Source organism: Glycine max, chromosome 16, assembly GCF_000004515.6.
Source record: "Glycine max cultivar Williams 82 chromosome 16, Glycine_max_v4.0, whole genome shotgun sequence".
Taxonomy (NCBI): Eukaryota; Viridiplantae; Streptophyta; class Magnoliopsida; order Fabales; family Fabaceae; genus Glycine; species Glycine max.
In genome coordinates, this window is record NC_038252.2 from 36,044,806 (window position 1) to 36,063,226 (window position 18,421).

At 31.3% G+C, this 18,421-nt stretch overlaps 2 protein-coding genes across 3 annotated transcripts; one reads left to right on the forward strand and one right to left on the reverse strand.

Moving 5' to 3' along the window:
• Positions 1-3,291: 3,291 nt before the first annotated feature.
• LOC100813345 (RHOMBOID-like protein 2) lies at positions 3,292-6,466 on the forward strand. Of its 2 annotated transcripts, XM_003548163.5 has the most exons (5): positions 3,292-3,831; positions 4,796-4,959; positions 5,137-5,300; positions 5,669-5,919; positions 6,186-6,466. In XM_003548163.5, the coding sequence occupies exons 1-5, from the start codon at positions 3,536-3,538 to the stop codon at positions 6,298-6,300; spliced, it is 990 nt and encodes a 329-aa protein (XP_003548211.1). In that variant the 5' UTR covers positions 3,292-3,535; the 3' UTR covers positions 6,301-6,466. The 2 variants fall into 2 exon arrangements, with proteins under 2 accessions (XP_003548211.1, XP_040866543.1); XM_041010609.1 differs by having other exon boundaries at positions 3,303-3,831; positions 4,796-5,300.
• Positions 6,467-12,690: 6,224 nt separating this feature from the next.
• On the reverse strand, positions 12,691-18,332 carry IQD57 (protein IQ-DOMAIN 57). Its single transcript, XM_003549070.4, has 4 exons — positions 17,798-18,332; positions 14,309-14,506; positions 13,811-13,876; positions 12,691-13,697 (listed from the first exon to the last, which is right to left on the reverse strand). Exons 1-4 carry the CDS (start codon positions 18,218-18,220, stop codon positions 12,951-12,953), a joined length of 1,434 nt encoding a protein of 477 aa, XP_003549118.1. The 5' UTR covers positions 18,221-18,332; the 3' UTR covers positions 12,691-12,950.
• Between the last annotated feature and the right edge of the window lie 89 nt (positions 18,333-18,421).

Here is an 18,421-nt window from a genome sequence, read left to right on the forward strand (position 1 = left end):
ACATTTTTCATACTCTAATAGTAAAATCACTTTTTTTGAGGAATGGTGAAATCACTTAAGAATTTAAATTAAGTCTATCATATTGCATCACATCTTTATACATGTAAAAAGAGTAACATTTTAAATTTTTTTTAAAAAAAACTGATTTTCATATAAGAACTATTCTTAATTATATTATGGGATACAACCCATGCAGTCTCCTCTAACTGTGAAAAACTCATTCTTGTGCTAAAAAATCCTGCAAGAAATACTGCTGGAAATATTGTAAAAATCTTCACAATATATCAAAATTAAACTTTGAAAAAATAACTAAAAATTTTATAGTATTGTTGGTCTGTCTAACATAACGTGGTGGCATCGCGGGTGAAGCGACAAGGAATATCTGGTTGTTTAAACTATGAAACTAAAACTAGGCTTATAGCATTAGCATTAGTGAAAGTTAAAACAACAAATAAACTCAAGAAAACCATGAAAGTACGTTCTAAAAATAAAAAGTAAATCCCATGAAAGCATCCCAAGTTCCCAACCACAAGACAACGTGGCTTTCCCCGAAAGCGAAACACCGCATGCCACGGCCACAATCCACAATTCCTGTTAACCTAATTTCAACCACAGAGCCAATCAGAACTCGCCACGTCATGATACAAATACCGTCAGGTTGGTCAACGGCTCCAAAACCACGTACCCTGTCACCCAACAGACAAGGACTCGTTGGCAGTTTCGCGTCACTCCAAGCATTGTAGCGGTGGGACACAAACACACGCAAAATATCAATTTATTAAGTTAAAGTTTTTTTTTACCTATAAATTTATTTTTTTATCAGTAAAAAAAAAACATTAATCAAGTTTTTTTAAAATATATTATTGTAGGATAATCTAGTCTTTTTAAAAAACTAGTATATATATATATATATATTGATTTATTTTATTTTCAAGTTAAAAATGTTTTAGAAAGCATTTAGTATTATTCCAAGTATAAATGGAATTAATTTGACCAATTACTCTAAGCAAGGAATTTTAAAATAGACTATAATACTTTTTAAAAAAATTAAAATAATTAGGTTCATTTTTTAATGTTATCATTTAATTACATATTGACATTAATAGTAAATTCGTTGAGTGTTATAATGATTCTTTAAAAAATAATTATAAAAAAATTATAATTAATTAATAGTGGGATTTTTTTAAACTATCAATATATAAAAAAACCTTAAGAATTTAATTTTCAAATTAGTGACATTTCATAATCTAAAAAGTCAAATTAATGTAAACAAATTTATTATTATTCCATAAAACTAATTAATGGTACATGTTTGTACATTAGTTGAGAAAAATCATTATAACCACATTTTGTGACTTAAAATTAAAAAAATCTACATTAAGATTCCAAAATTCACATTTTTAACGCGTATTCAAATATTAATATTTTCTATAAAAAAAAGTACAGTACACCTAATTGAATTAAATATGTTTGTAATTATTATGAATACTTTGATATTATTGCATTTTTATTATTTTGTGTAATTTTTATTGTGCTAAAGTTAATATATTTTATGTTCTAATAGGAGTGAATATTGGTTTGAGGTAAATTTTTTTTCTAATTTAATACATTTTTATCATATTATTGCATTTTTGTTGTGTTAAATTTGATATATTGTAATGATTTTTCTTATTATACATTGTAATTACATAATAGTAAAATTACTTAATAAAATAAAATATTAAAAATTAATTACTAAACTGTAATGTGAACTTGAATGTTACAAATAGGAACGAAAGGAATATATTTTTATACTTCTACTATTTATCATCATTTATAATAAAAAAATTGTAAATAAATAATATAATTGTATCTATATATTTTTTCTAACTCAATAAATTCTATCACAAATCTTCCATATCACTTTCCAAATTTTTTTCTCTATTGTTAATTTTTTTCTTTATTTCATTATTTAATTTTGGGTACTTCTTTTTCTTTTTTATATTTAAAAAATTCATTTTTACATACTTTTAATAAAATATCATAAATTACTAAATTAGTTTAGGACACATGAAACCAATTTAAACATGATTAATGTGTTAAAGAAAAATATTGGATCTGCTTTATAATCCTTCTTCAAATCATATTTTAACTATTTTTTTTATAAGTTTGTTGAATATGTTCTAAAATATTTATTCACTATTGATCAATATTATATTTATTTTTAATTTAGAGACATGATTTTTCTTATATATTTAATTAAATGTATTATCCCAAACTAATAAAATAACAACAATTCAAATTTAGAAGCAATAAGATAACATATATTAATGTGACAATTTAAATAAGATAAATAATCAAAATCAACAACCAATTCTTTTATCCTTTATCTTTTTTTCCTAATTGTACAACTTTTATATTGATTTTTTTACATTTACATTATAATGGACATTTATTATAGGGTCATCATAACCTATCATGCATGACACATGTATGATCTTCTTTCTTTAATCTACAAAAGGAATATATGAAGGATAAAAAAAAAACTACAAACTACCTTAAAAAAACTACAAACTATGTAAACCAACAAAAAAAATTAAAATAATCCCTAATAAATGTTAGTAGTCACTAATGTAAGAAATTTTGAGGTTGACGGATATAAAATCAAAAGAAATTTTAAAATTAACAAATATATAAAATAAATAAATTCTTATTTTTTTTTTAAATGAGCAGTTCAACAAAAAAAAAGTTCTATAAAAAATAAAAAGTAAACAAAAATGGATAGTTTTAAAATTAAAAAATATATCTATAAAATGAGTTTTAAATTAAAAAATGGCAAGTTTTAAAAATGCATTTATTATTAGTTGGCAGATTTAAAAAACTAAAATGAAGTTAGAGATTAAAAAGAATTAATTATTTGCAAATTTGATTTATGAGAAGTTTTAAAATGGACAATTATGTTACCATAATGATACATGAACACATTAAAATATGATTAGTTTTAAAATTAAGATAATTTTTAAAATTAAGAAATAAAAAAATGAAAAATGAATTTTAAAATAAAAAATAAATGATTTTAAATTTGATTTAATAAAGATGATGGGATATATTGATGCTAGAGAGAGATAGAGATGTTTGTATATTATAAAAAGAAATATAAAAATAATAAGAAAAAAGATAAAAAATAATTATATAAGAAGAATATTGAGATAAATTAAAAAATAAAATTTTAAAGGATAAAATAATCCTTATAAAAATAAAGATAAAAAAGGTGATTAAAAAAAAAAACTCCTTCTGTTGTTATAGATTCCTCATTTTCTGAAGCCACCGGCAACCAATTAATCCTAAGTTTGGTAGTAATAATAATGCAGCAGTTACAATTAGAAGCCTGAAACGTCTCCTTCCACTGCTCGGTGACACCAACCTTCCCAATCACTTTCCTTTCCCATTTCCGATATAAGCTCCAAACCCTTCTCCACCTTCTTCTTCCCAACTCACCCTTTTGCGTTGAAACTTTGAGTCTTTCTTTGAAACTTTTCAGACCAAAGACGAAACCATGTCATCAACAACACGGAGAGATCTAGAAAGTGGAGGGGCGAACAAGAACTACAACAACATAAGCTACAGTGCTGCTCCCACTTCCTATGTTTACGATCCCGAAGTTCATTGGACGTCATGGCTCGTGCCGCTGTTTGTGGCGGTTAACGTTGTGGTGTTCGTTGTGGCCATGTATCTCAACGATTGTCCCAGGAAAAATCTCGGCTTTGAAGGGGAATGTGTCGCCAGGTTTCTGGGTCGGTTCTCCTTTCAGCCCCTTAGGGAGAATCCGTTATTTGGTCCCTCTTCGTCCACGTAAGAGCTCAATTACCGGCCTTTTCTTTTTCAGTGGTTTAATTTTTTGTTTGTGTTTTTGAATTAGTTGTTTTGTTGGTTTTGGCTTTGTTTTGGTGCTGAAATCCGGTTAATTTGATGAATTGGGTGTCGGTTTTTTGTGATCTGCTTTTGTTTTTGATTCCGTGGCATCAATTTCGAACTATTCTCTTAATGGATTAAGTGAATTTTTGTCTTTCATGTGTCTCCGTGAACATTGAGTGTGCTAAGTGAAGTCAATTTTTCATTTTTGATTAATGAACATACATAGTTAGAATGTGTTTTTGGTCTCTCAATTTCCGGCTAAAATTGGTCTTAGTTCTTATAATAGGTAAAATCATTGTATTTTTTGACATGTGGTGAATTTTGTCTTTCTTTATGAAACTTAGGATTTTAGTGTGAGCTATGAGGGACGAAATTCACCCATTATCGGAGATAGGAGGATAAAAATTAAGACCAATTTGACAAAAAATAAAAAATGAGAACCTAGCACACAGTTTACCCTAAATTAAATGAATAGCTGGATTTGCTGTCTTCTATTACACAATCAACAGCGTTTTTATTTAGCCTTTTCAATTTTGGATGCTTGATTTGCTGTTGATAGTTTAAAATCACCCTTATCCTTTTACCCTTTAGCACAAAATAAAGGCGGTAATTGATTTTGTCTTTGGTGTATATGAGAAGAATAAGTTATTGACCCACTAAGAAAAATATTTTATTTTAAAGGGCAAAAGAAAGATAGTATTATTGATAAGAAAATGTGGCCGAAGCACAAGATGTGCATTCAAAACCACCACTAAGGAAAATAATAACACCTATTTTCTAGCCTTGATGACTGGGTTTTTCCTTTGTTAAGTTGAAGTTCTTTGGCCAAACTACTTGCTAGTATGTTGGTATAGAGATTTCGTACAGATTTATTGATTTAATTTTTGTTTCATTTTTGAAGCTTAACAAAGATGGGAGCACTTCGGTGGGATGATGTTGTGAATCATCATCAAGCATGGAGACTCGTCACTTGCATTTGGCTGCACGCTGGAGTTGTTCATTTGGCTGCCAACATGTTGAGCCTGGTCTTCATTGGCATTCGTCTTGAACAACAATTTGGGTTTGGTATGTTTCTTTTTTCTGCTTATTTCAGGTTATACACAAAATTAGGAAATAAAAAAATTCAAGTTTTAGTTTTATACCTTTGGACATGGTCACCCCATTTGGAAGTGTTCATGTTCTTTTGTGTTCTTCAAATTTTGCTTTTGAATGGTTATGACCTGACATTTTTCAAAACGGCAGTGAGGATAGGAATTATTTACTTGTTGTCTGGATTCGGCGGGAGTGTACTATCTTCCTTATTCATTAGAAACAACATTTCTGTTGGTGCTTCTGGTGCTCTTTTTGGACTTCTTGGAGCAATGCTTTCAGAACTTATCACAAATTGGAGTATTTATACTAATAAGGTGTTGGTTCCCATCCTATTTTTGTATTCTGTGTGTTTGTTAGTTCTTTTTAAAAGGAAAATTATTAATGTTATGAAAAGATTTTGACAAATTCCTGTATTCATAATCGTGAACTGTTATTTTTTTTTCTTGTTCAATCACTAAAACTGAATTTACAAAACATCCTGGTTGGTTGATTTTAATATTCTTATAATTTGCATGAACTAATTTGTGCTGATTTGAAAAACACTTTTGGTCTTGTGGGTCTTTTCTTTTCTTTTTTATTCGGTCCATCAACTAGGTTAAATGACTTGCACATGGGTAATACTTATATGGTACATTTAACATCCATTTCTAAGTTTCTAACACTCTTCCTCTGCATTTTGCAGGCAGCTGCTTTGTTCACACTTCTGTTTATTATTGTCATCAATCTTGCCATTGGAATGTTACCACATGTTGATAACTTTGCTCATATTGGGGGATTCCTCACAGGATTTCTCCTTGGGTTTATTTTGCTGCTCCGCCCTCAGTTTGGGTGGTTAGAACAACGACGTCCCCCTGCTGGTGTTCGCCTCAAGTCAAAATACAAGGCTTACCAATATGTTCTATGGATTGTCTCGGCCATTTTACTAATTGTTGGGTGAGTTACTTCCTTAAATCCTTGAAACTCATTAAGCAATATTACTGTCATGATTCAGCTGTTTTTGGTATAGGAGATGTAATTATATTAACTTGCTATATGATAATCGTATAAACTAAACCTTAAATTTGATCTCTGGAGATGTTTTTAGTTCTCATGGCCTGTTAGGAAATGGAGAGCTGGTTATTTGTTGCTTAATCTACTCCATATCAAGTGATGCTAATTCTATCATTTGCTTTCCTTTCCTTTTATTTGTTGAATGACAGGTTATCTATTGCTCTAGTGATGTTATTCCGGGGTGAGAATGGATATGATCACTGCCATTGGTGTCACTATCTAACATGTGTTCCAACTTCTAAATGGAAATGCAATGACAATTAAACAAAAGGGCATGAGCTATCGTCCTCTTTATAGCTATAGCTACAGTTCTTACAAATTGGGTTGTTTTGTAACTTTTTTCTGTTAATTTCTGTCAAAAGTCAGTTATTGGTTTGACTGCGGATTTATGTGTATTATAATATATAAAGAAATTTATTTGTACATGAAATTCATTTGTCATTTATCCCGCCCCTATATTCTTTGTAATCACCAGTCTAGTGTATTTCAATGATAGTTTGGAATAAATTTTACCTATTCCTTTGATTCTCATTCACCTTGATAATTTAAGCATATTGAATTCGGAAACATGGTTCAAAATCCAAGTTACTGTGTTTCAGAAACCATTACCGACTTGAACTTACCCCAAATAAAAACTATTTCAATTGGTCATTGGTTAGCATCCAATGTTAAAAATAAACTCAGAAAGTTTATTGAGTTTACATAAAATTTGAGTCTATCAAATTTACTATAAATAGAATTTATACATGAGTCAATTCATAAAATGTAAATGAATTTATAAAATTGTAAGAGTTAATGGGTTAGTTCTATATTTTTTATTTTTTTTCTTCTAAAATTTAATTTTTTTCAATTTTAATGAAGTTTAAAAGATTATATCTTTTATTAGGTCTATTTAAGGTGGATATATGTTCATGAATTATTCGGTGAAATGGCTCGAGCTTTGGTAATATTAAAATATTGATGTGTTTAATTGTAGATTTACGTGGGTTGATTTGTAAAAGTTGTGGCTTAAATGGGTTTAGAATGTGAGATTGCAAACAATTTATTCACTTTCACAACAATGACAATATTTTTTAAAAGAATTTTGCAGGAATAAAAGAAAAATGAGAAATATATTGGGTAGGCTTATGGAGCATTTATATTAGTCTACATATCAACATCATTTTCTTTATACAATAAGTAAGATTAAACTATTTTTTTTCTCCATGACTTATTTTGAAGGTTTAATTTGATCGGTTTATTTTTTAATAATTTAATTAGGTCACTTATTTTTAAAATAAAAAAAATATTTGAAGGTGACAAGAAATATGGAATCAAATAGAATCTGTTTTAAAAATTAAGAAACCTAATTAAACATTTTAAAATTAAAGAAGCAACATTTGAACCTAAAAAATAAACGAGGAAAAAATAATTTAACAGGTGTTTAGGGATGCCAATAGTTAGAATTAAGATATTATAGTACCCATCTGCGTATCCTTTAAAAATTCCTGTAACCAGACTCATACTCGCGTGGACAGTAGTTTTAATACGCATGTCCTTTCTCATTGGATTACATAGCCGTGCATACATGTACCATTATTTGTACTTTAACTAATTATGAAAAATTGATAATAAAATATTGATTAAAAATATAATAGTAATTAAATTAAGATCCCATTTAAAATCTTTTATAAAATATAATCATAGAACATCGATATCACAGATACACCATCATTAAAATGTTATTCAAATATCTTTTTTCTAAATATAACAATGATATTCATAAAACATCAACAGAGAAAATTGAAAAAAAAGAAGCTAATAAAGATCTTTTTAAAATTAAGGAATGTAACCTATTTCTAAGAAAATAAAGATCATGATCTATCTTTTAACAAATAAACAACATGATTCCTTTTATGTTTGGTGGATTATATAACTTGGTTATCTATTATTATTATTATTATTATTATTATTATTATTTGAGTATGTGTAGAGTTGGATACTAAGATACTCATGAATATTTTTGTGCGTATTCAAATAGTACATTTCAGAATTTACATCTATCATTCAATTTTAATTGGATTCCTTAAACTAAAATTAATTTAATCCAATTGGATGACCTCATCCAACCTACAAATATTTAATTGAGTTTAATTGAATTTGGCTGGTTCATGGATTAGATATCATCTGCTTCCTGATCGATATACTAACTTGTTAGTAGTCTCTATGGATATCAAGCATACATTAATATGAATGTCAACATATCTATTCCTCTTTTTTCTATGTGAACAGAAAGAATTAGTCTAAAAAAAAAATACTGCTGTTAAAGACTTCACATTTCAACTAATTAACGCAAGAGACAATAAAGATTTCATATTATGGTCAGATTGTGACTCAAGTTGTCAACTCACATCCTTTAATTAAAATTGCAAAATTTAAACAAACCAACCATGAAATCATAATTTGTAAAGTAATATATTGAAACAAGTACAACCATAAAATTACAAAACTTACTAGTACAATTTTTCAATTCTCAAAACACATAAGGATTAAAATTATTTCCTTCAATCTCTAGGAATCAAAGATAGGTATCGCAACTTAGTCAATCGACTGAGAACACCCGGTATTCAATACTTATACAATACCACGTTATTTGCAATAGCTCACACAGCTTATTATTCATATAGTTCACACCTTTATCGGTAATTTCATTTTAAATTATTTGCAATTAATAATTCATTGATTAGTAAATTACACATACTTTTCCATAGAATTAAAAAAATTACACATATTTCTCTTCCTTTTATAAAACCTACACATACCTGCTCGAGATTTTAGAAAATTACACTTATATATATATTAGTATATGTTCATTCTTTCCTTGACTCAAGCATGTATAGACCTAAGTTCAATGTTTCATATTAGCAGTTAATTATTAATTATTTATTATCTATTTTTATATCTTTATATATTGACGCAGGGCGATACTTAAAAGTATATACACTATGTCTATATCTGGTGTAAAAAAAATTTGGGGGCCATGGCTCCCCCTCCCTCCTTGCAAGATCCGCCATTGTATACATGGCTGAGATTCATGAAATATAATGTTTTTTTGGTATATGACAAGATAGTCTCGGTGCAGGACCTTGTTTCCTGGGTCCTGTTATACTGTCATTGGGCTCTCAGATAAAATTCTAGTTTGAGTTAGTTAATTAAGACTTAATGTTAATAAAATTGTATATTCATGATTTAAACTCAAGATGATTGATTAAGTTATAACAATTCTACTCTAATTGTCCCACACAGTCGATGATAAGAAAACCTTTATTAATAGTCATGAATCCCAATTGTTCAGGCAAGAATAATTATAAACAAGTAGTAAGTTGAAGAAATCACAAGGATAGATACGAGACTTCAATGCATCAAACTAATTCAGACATCAATTTCTCACTTGTAAACTCAAATTATAAAAGTTAAATATATTTTTTGTCATGTAAGATTCGTAACGTTTACATTTAATTTCTACAGAATATTTTGTTAGTTTTTAATGTTTTATTTTGTAATTCAAAACCATCCAAATCCAAAAGTGACATTTTTTAATCTAAGTTAAAAAACAAAAAACAAGAATGCAATACCCCTTCTTTTCTCACCATGCCACCCCACCAACCATCAACATCATAATCACTGCACCAAAGGCCACAGAGAGAACGAACCCCACCATGTATAAATCGCTGCATACTTCAAAGAGTGGCATTTCGGTGCACGGAGATCTTAATCTGGAGAAAAGGTTTATCAGAAATCGATTGTGACAATGTGTAATTTGATCTCATTATCAAGGTATCGCGCTTACTAGCTTTATAGGCACCACCTAGGTTCCAATTCATCCGAATCCTAATCTAGTTTTAAGTCCAAAAATTAATACATTATAATTTTATAGGAATAAAAAATAAAAAGAAAATCCAAACTTCATGAACTCTATAAAGACAAAAAATATGTTTTAGACAGTTATAAAATAATCCCAAAAAGGGTCAATCAAGGACCATCATCTATTAACAAATAATATAATGTTCAAAATTTTATTTCTTGAAATTTTGGAAATTTGAATTGTATTTAATATATTGGGAAATTTTATGATTTTAATGAGAGAGAAAAAATCCATATATTGAGCTTCAAAGGTTTATGCATTCTTTATAGCACAAATTCATCTCCGCTCAAGCTCTACATCTAACCCAATTTTTCTTTCCTTGAGGGTTGATGGAGGCTATTCATTCCATAAATTCCCTGGTTTAATCATCTGACAAGTGGCCATACATGAAAATTCCAAGCACCAAACTTAAACAGCAACCATATTGAGTCCTATTTATCCTACCAATTATTCCTAACCCTCTTAATTTATCTGGGGACTGTTATGCCCCACCTTCATATTAATTATTATGTTTGGTAGTTGTTGGATCAGTAAACTATGGTCTTACACTCTTACCCAAAGCCTCTGTCGTATTTTTTTTACGAGGTGTTTCCATTAATTAATCAAATTCTTAATGATGGCGACATGAAGCTTTTCAAATGTTTGGACCTTTATTTTATTTATTTAGGTACATGTATATGTCACACCATGAATAAACTATATCGTATGATTCACGTGTCCTCTTAATTCGTTAGTACTGCTTTTTCTCATGGTATTACATGTTCACGACAGGTGAAAAACAAATCAACTAATTCATGATTATATGACCCCCATAATAAACTTTTCTTTCTTTCTTTCTCTTCTACTGTTACTTTTATGTGTTGATTTGTATTTTTCAATTCAGGTGAATAATCATGCTGAGAGAAAATCTAGTTTAACAGTTGATTTCAAAGTGATTCAAATGAACAGTTTATTGATCTTTGATGACTGATAAAAACAAATTATTTTGGCATAATGAAAGACACAGTACTCTATAAAAGCAGTGACAGCAAGGTGCATTTTTAAGTTGGCATTTGTTAGAAAGATGCATTTTTAAGTTGCCATTTGATACAAAGGTGATAGCTGAGAGAGAAAAGTGTGAAATGGGTTGGATTGGTGTGGTCCAAAACAAAACTAGATCAGAAACTATTAGTCTATTGCTTCTACATCATTCTCATTATCAATTGTCTTCAACTGCATGGCCTACGGTGAGCATCCAAGGCCACAGTTCCCTTTCATAGTCCCAAGGGAAATAAAAACCACAACAAAACAAAGCAAAACGGAACAGAATAAAACAAAGGAAGGAGGGGAGTCATGCTGTCTAATATGTCACCTCACCTCATGTATGCAATCTTTTGTCCTTTTGTTTGGTGTCCATTTATGTGAAATGGGCCACCGAAAGGCAAAACTATAAAGAAAGATAAGATATAGTTTCCCTGAATTCACGAAAAAATATAACTGGGATGAATTCACAACAATGGATAAATAAAAGTAGGAGAACTTTTCCAAAAAAAAGATAAAAAGAATACTTAGCAAAACATATCATCATCTCTATTTACTAATTGGTTACAACATTTTGACACATCATTATTTGTTCACACAATAAATACTTTTTTCTTAGACCACATATATCCTTTTTTAGAAACAAGGCTGATAAAGGTAGATAAAATTATTATGAGCAGCAAAGTCTTTTCTGAATATTTAATGTAATTATGTACTTATGACTGAAACTCAAAATCGCTGGTTAAGTTAGAATAACTCTGTACTAGTTAATCCTTGTGTTACATCATAAATACTTTTATGCATCGATGTTGCTTATTTTGATACAAGAATTGTTTCAAACATGTACATTTATGGCAGTGGGAAATCAAATTGGAGAAACTGGCTTCAGCTATTTGAGGAAAACTCTCTGAACTCCTTTATGCAGTTCATTTGGAAGGAACTGGTTGGCGTATACTTAAAGAAACCATCGAAAGAGAAAAAACAAAAAGACTATTTTACAATAATGGAGTCCTCTAATGAATAAGACTAGTTCTGTTAAAGATGAAAGTTTCATTAATGTGTTTTTGTCTCTTATTCGATAAGATTGTTCTCATAAGAAAATTAACAGGATATCTACACAAGATATAGAATTCAGGATTTGGTAGTTCATATCTGTCCATGTAAAGGCTGTTTAAGCATCGTTGTATCATAAATACAACATGTTCCTATTGCAGAAGATTCCAGCACAAACAACCACCTTGTCATTTGGTAAGTAATAGCTATTAAAGGATTAGCAGACTATAAAAGATTGCAGAGATCTGCAACAAACTACAGGTAAAAGAGGATGGTGAATATTAACATGCATGTTCAGATGGAATTTAGAAATGAAGTTGAACAGACCGTTTGCTAAAAGTTGCAATTCTTCATCATATTGAATTAATGCTTGCATGCTAAATGATGAAAATACTGCTTGGAAAATGCAGCGTTTTATGAAGTTTTGATGTAGAAGAAACGCACACAATAGTTAGTTTCTATTTATTAAAAGAAATTGGAATATTGGTACATAAACATGACTTGCACGTATACAACTCTTCATTATACATCTTTATTACTCAATACATGTTCAGCCTGTCTCATTTTTAAATTGTCTTCATATAGCATTATCCTTATTTTATAATCATTGATATTTTCGTAGGAAGGGACTAGTTTGATGTTAAGTAGCTTCTGATGAATCAGAATTAACACCAACATTGATTAATGAACACTTTCAAAACATGTTATATTCCAACATAACAAAATTCAGTAAAAACATCCAAAACAAGTAATATTTCAACATAACAAAATTCAGTAAAACCCAATCATGAGCCAGGCCCTTGATCGTGTGGGGACAAAGACTATAGGAGTACATGTCAAATACTTACATCCTAAAACTTCTGTCATACTCAGAAGACCCAAGCAAAAGAAACTAATGTCTCTTCCATTTTTTGTTTTCTTTATCTTTTTTGTGATGTCACCTTAAATTGGCACTCCCAATTCTGTTCAAACAGCTGCTTGTGGTTGTTGCATAGGCCTTGCTCCTAAAATCAGAATCCCTATCTGAACTAGGCCCTGCTTCCCAAAGACCCTGAAGAGACCTTCTTGTGGAATGACCATATCTCTCAAATTCCATTCTTTGCCTTGGAGCACTATGTGACCTAACCTTGGCTCTAGAAGATTCGGTATTCGCCATGTAATTGGGATGACCCGGGTAGCCACTGAAGAAACTCCATGCACACTCACTCTTAGTTGGTGTGAATGGACCTCTCCTTGCATCACTTCCAAGTCTAGAGGAGGCAGAAAATGCTTGAGGACTATCCTCAACATTTTGCAAAGCCGCTTCTTCTTTTCCTTTGTGAGATTTCAAAGAGCCAAAGGGAAGAACCTCCCTAGAAGATAGACTTGGATTTAGAGCTTTGGAAGAACGTTTGGATGGAGACTCATAGGCCACAAAATTCTCATTGTTGTAATCAGAAGACAAATAATGATGTGATGATGTCTGAAATGAGCTGCCACTACTATGGTGTGAGTTCAAGTGTGGCTTCCAAGTATCTACTTCAAGAATCTTGTCACTCTTCTCATCATCAAGGTGTCCATTTTTCAATGATGCATCTCTAGTTTGTCTCCAAGAATTTTCTTCCATCCAACTGTCTAACCAATGGGAACCGAACCGAGCTTTCTCCACGTCAATGTCCCTAAAATTTGCATTGGAACTACATCTCTGCAAGTTGAAAATGGAGAATGCAATTAAAGGGGAAATTAAATTCATATCCAAGTGATCCCTTGAAAATGGAGAATGCTTGGAGTAATATTATGAAGAAGAACCATGTGTACCTTGAGAATAGATCCATCAAATTTTGTACTATAGGCACGAAGTGAGTGCTGATAATCTTCAGGGACCTACAATTATTCAAAAGAAAGAAGAACAAAAAAAGGTTCAAAGAAAGGATTAATGGTTATTATGAGCTATTTGATTAGTCACATATGAATGATTATCATTATCACAATGGCACGATCCAACCTAAAGATTATCTATAGAAGCATGCTCTAGCACCGGTTTAATTTGCAACACGCTGTTTTATACAGGGTGGAAAGTTATTCTGTAACAGATTCCTAATTGCAAACATTTGGTGGGGTGATAGAAAGAAAGAAAAAAGTAGAAAAAGAAAAGTACATTAATAAAGATAACACGTTTGAAGAAAGTGAAATGCCATGCCAATGCCATCACATAGCCTTTGTAACAAGTTAACTACAGCTTAATTAGATAAGGATCATGTCATGGCAATAATTAAAAGAACAAAAAAGATATACATATATGTCCACTTTGCTTACAGGGTAATGAGAAAGTGAAGACTTGAAAGAATGCATATTATCTGACAAGTTCCCACGAGTTGCACGTGCCCGGGACTGCAGTCTCACCAAGGTTTGCATGCGCCTTAGCATATCTGAAGTTTGCTTCCTCACAATGTGACCCCTCACCAATGCTTGCAACTTCACCAATGCTTTAAGTGCTCTCAATGCCCTCCTTGCCTTCCAAATTCACATAAAAAAATATAAGTAAATCATAAAATTCTATTCCATATCGTACTGTTCATAAAACATATCCATGAAATTGAACTATCACATTTTTTCAGGAGAAAAAGAGAATAGTTAAAGAAGACAAACAAAAATAATGCAAAGGGTAACTGCATTGTTATATAATTGTAAAAGAATTTAGTTAGAACAAATTAACATGTAAAGTTTTTACAAAGTCATTTAATCATACATTGTTATCTATGGTAAGATTCTTCACTTTAGGAAATATTACTTTAAAATGCTACATCCAGAATAAAATAAAGATACTCTCAAGATAATATTAAAATAAAATATGGGAAATAGATAAGCATAGGATGTCAGAAAGGTGGAGAACATTAAAACGAAAAAGACATGAGAAAGAAGGGGAGGGGGGTTGAGGTTGATGGGCGTAATCATTAGTAAACATAAATACACAGTGTAAAGCCATCCATTATTGATGCTCCTTCATATTCATTGAAGCTTCCTATGTTGCATGCCCCACAATGGTTGGAAGACAAAAGGTGAAAAATTTAAGTTGAACGAATAATGTAATCTTCATGTTACTTTCAGTTTCTTTTAGAAAGAAAACAAAAAACATTACACCTAGCTGCTGGTCCGTGTTGTCCTCAACAAGAGTAGTTTCCTCTCACGTGAAGGTTAAAAGTAAGGTGTAAAAAATCTCTTTTCACTTTAACCCCCCAAAAAAACATGGCTTTTTCACTTTCGGCTTTTCATTTGTCAAGCCCAAGAATCCATCAATGTACCATTTTTCTTTTTTAATCAACAAAAGCGGTAGAATGCATACACACTTCCAATACTAGGTCCAAACAGCAAATTAAACAATTCTACCTAATTAAGGGATTACTTGGACAATGCTCTAAACATGAAAGTATGACACCCCCTAATCCCATACTCAAAACACTACTTGACAAAGTACTAATGACATGTTGGAACCTTCAGAAGAAAATCAAATAGACACAAACATTTCAGTGCAAACCTTAACCACAACCAGCTCTACCGGTTAAGAGATTTTCTTAGACAAAATTGTCCATCATAAAAAAACAAAGAAGATATTAAGGAAATCCGAACTCACTTATAAAAGTGTGAGAATTCATTCTGAATCATTAACAACTTACGTGAATCAAGAATGAGTCAATGAATGTACCCCATACCATACCAAGCCAAAAAACAAAACTAGTATTTTTACCAACTTGCGCGTGACTCTCTTATTACTTACATTAAGTAAAATATAGGTAGCCTAACAACAAGCACGGGCACTTAGGTCCATGACCTAAGAAACATAGCTGATCATGTGTTGGTGCAGGGCCACTTCACCTTTGGTGTCATTTTTGGGTACATTTGGGGACATTCTACTTTGGCCACCGGAAAGGTAAGTATCATAACTCACCAATATGTGGGGCTCACACTAAGATGCTAACTCCCACAAATTACCCATTTTCCAATTCTCGAAACTTTCTTTGTTGTCCATTGACTCTTGTCTAGTCACACTGCTACATTTTCTCAAGGATCCAAATCACACATAAGCAATACGGCACAGTCCAAGTACACGACAAAAGGCAGAACAGAACACACCCCACAACACAAAAGTGACTCAACACATGAAAATTGCAGCCACCTCGTGATGGGAATACACGTGGCAGTCAACACCCATAACATTGAAAATAAATATAAAATATAAATTATCTTTTCAGGCTACAAGATTCGGAAATCATACATCAGCATCCAAATTTAAAAATCAAATTTCTCGTCTTAGAATACGAAAAGGTCAATTAATTTAATTTCTTACGGAAATTAATTTATTTTTTTCCCAAAGAATTAAATAAATTATCGATATTTTTTGTCTTTCAAACCAAAAAATAGTTTTTAAGATTAAAACGATAGATATAGACAAGTTACGATTTTTTATATTCCCATCCTATCTTGCTAACGTTACAAGTTGGATTCTGTAGAGATTTGTCGGCGGAACCCAAAATTGCCGAGTCCACACACAACATCTACCAAAGACCAAAGTTTTACCACAAGCTAAAAACAAAGAGGAGTGTTATTTATTCTCATTATACTTCTTAAATCTATTAATCTAAATAACCTTGTTATTTAAATTTTTTATTTAAAAAGTAAAAAGGTTTGTGAGAAAATATTATAAGGGAATTTAGAATTATTCAAAAGAAACTAATATTAAAAATTTAGGATGTAGCCAGCTTCAAGACACTAATAATTAAAAAATTTACTAATAGAATTTATTTTGTGAAAAATTATACTGTACTAATAGAATTCTTTAACATGATCCTAACGATGCAGATTAACTTTTTATTGGAAGAAGAAAAGGCATGGGTGTTGTGACTTGTGGCAGGAAACAGGTTGCTTTGGATAGGTGAAAAATTTAAGAAAAAAGAAACAGCGTTGAAAATGAAGCAATGATATTTGACTAGGGTTTGTTTTCCGAGAAGAAGAACAGTGTGGGGGAAAATTTCAATTTCAACGAGAAAAATTAAAGGGCAAAAAGCACGCACAGAAAATCAGATACAGATAGAGAGTCAACAAATTTGAAATTAGCTCACGCGCTGAGAACGTGGGAGAAATTTTAAAATGAAGAAAAATAAGTTTTTACTAGGGTCAAAGTCAAATAAAACGAGAGGTAATTAAGAAAAATAGATGACTATGAGAAAAACATGTGTTGAACTTTAAACTTAAAAGAACTGAATCAACAAGACCAAGCAAAGAAGATTTTGGATCAATTACTTCATACTTCATCACTCTTAATCAAAACACAGAATACTTAATTTAATAATAAAAAAATTTCTAATTATTTTTCCAATAAAACGTCTTAAACACTCAAATTTAATCATTGAAAAACTCAAGCAAATATTTTCAACATTAATTCAACTTTTTTTTTCATCAATAAACATCAATTTAATTTGATCTTTCATCATTTAAAACCTTAAGCAACGTAACATGACACTTAGAAGTGTCAATTTCACTTCCAAAACATATTTAAAAGAATACGGTTCAATTTAAATGCCTTTAAAAAGAACTTAAATTCTCATCCCATCAAAAGATTGGTAACTTTTGCTACAAATACTTAAAAAATCATACTCAAAATAATTTATAATTAAACGATGATAAAAAAAAATCCTTTAAATTAGAAAACAATAATTTAAATAAATTACATAGTTACTTAAACACAACATTTGACTGTGAACATTAATCACTCCGAAGAACAAAAGCAAAACAAGATTTTTCACGTACCAAGTAACCTCGAAACGCCGACTGGATTTTCACTGCGGCGGCGGTGGTTTCATTTGCCACGCGCCGGGACTGCGGCGCCGCGGCGGGCAGGCTGGAGGCACAGCCGGTGCTGCTGGTCAGCCTGACAACCTCGGCAGCAGCGTGTGCGGCGGCGAGAGCGGCTTCGGCGACAGCGGCGGTGGCGGCGGCGACGGCGATGGCATGTTTGTTGGCGTCCAAAGATTCGGGGAAAGGAGAGGAGGAAGTGGAAGGGTCAAAGTTGCTGTTGTTGTTAAGTGTTGTTGGTAATGTGTTGGGTTTGTACCTCGTACTGTGTTTGACGAAGCTCCATGTTTTCTTGTCTTTGCTGGGTTTGGAGGCGTCGGAGGAGGGTGGTGGGTTGTGGTGCTTCTTGCCGCCGAAGAGTCGCCGGAGAAAACCCATGAGGGAGAATTCAATTCAAGGCATTGGTGGAGAGAGAGAGAATAGAAGATAAGAGAAGGAGTGGAATGGGATGAAGAGTGAAGAAGAGAATGAAGGGAAGAGAGCACTTAAAAGGACGAAGTTTGGAAGGTTGCACATTTGGAAATATGTTCAAGTGTTCGTTGCCACGCGACTCTAGCCACCACGCGCTCTTTCAATTGC

What these genes read in the sequence shown, in the direction of transcription:
- IQD57 (XM_003549070.4), bottom strand. Translation starts at nt 18,220, where the DNA reads ATGGGTTTTCTCCGGCGACTCTTCGGCGGCAAGAAGCACCACAACCCA. An exon ending in CGGCGTTTCGAGGTTACTTG is followed by an intron (nt 14,507 to 17,797) that starts GTACGTGAAAAA and finishes TGAATTTGGAAG; the next exon opens with GCAAGGAGGGCATTGAGAGC. An exon ending in TTGATGGATCTATTCTCAAG is followed by an intron (nt 13,698 to 13,810) that starts GTACACATGGTT and finishes TTCAACTTGCAG; the next exon opens with AGATGTAGTTCCAATGCAAA.
- LOC100813345 (XM_041010609.1), top strand. Translation starts at nt 3,536, where the DNA reads ATGTCATCAACAACACGGAGAGATCTAGAAAGTGGAGGGGCGAACAAG. An exon ending in GGAGTATTTATACTAATAAG is followed by an intron (nt 5,301 to 5,668) that starts GTGTTGGTTCCC and finishes TGCATTTTGCAG; the next exon opens with GCAGCTGCTTTGTTCACACT. An exon ending in GCCATTTTACTAATTGTTGG is followed by an intron (nt 5,920 to 6,185) that starts GTGAGTTACTTC and finishes GTTGAATGACAG; the next exon opens with GTTATCTATTGCTCTAGTGA.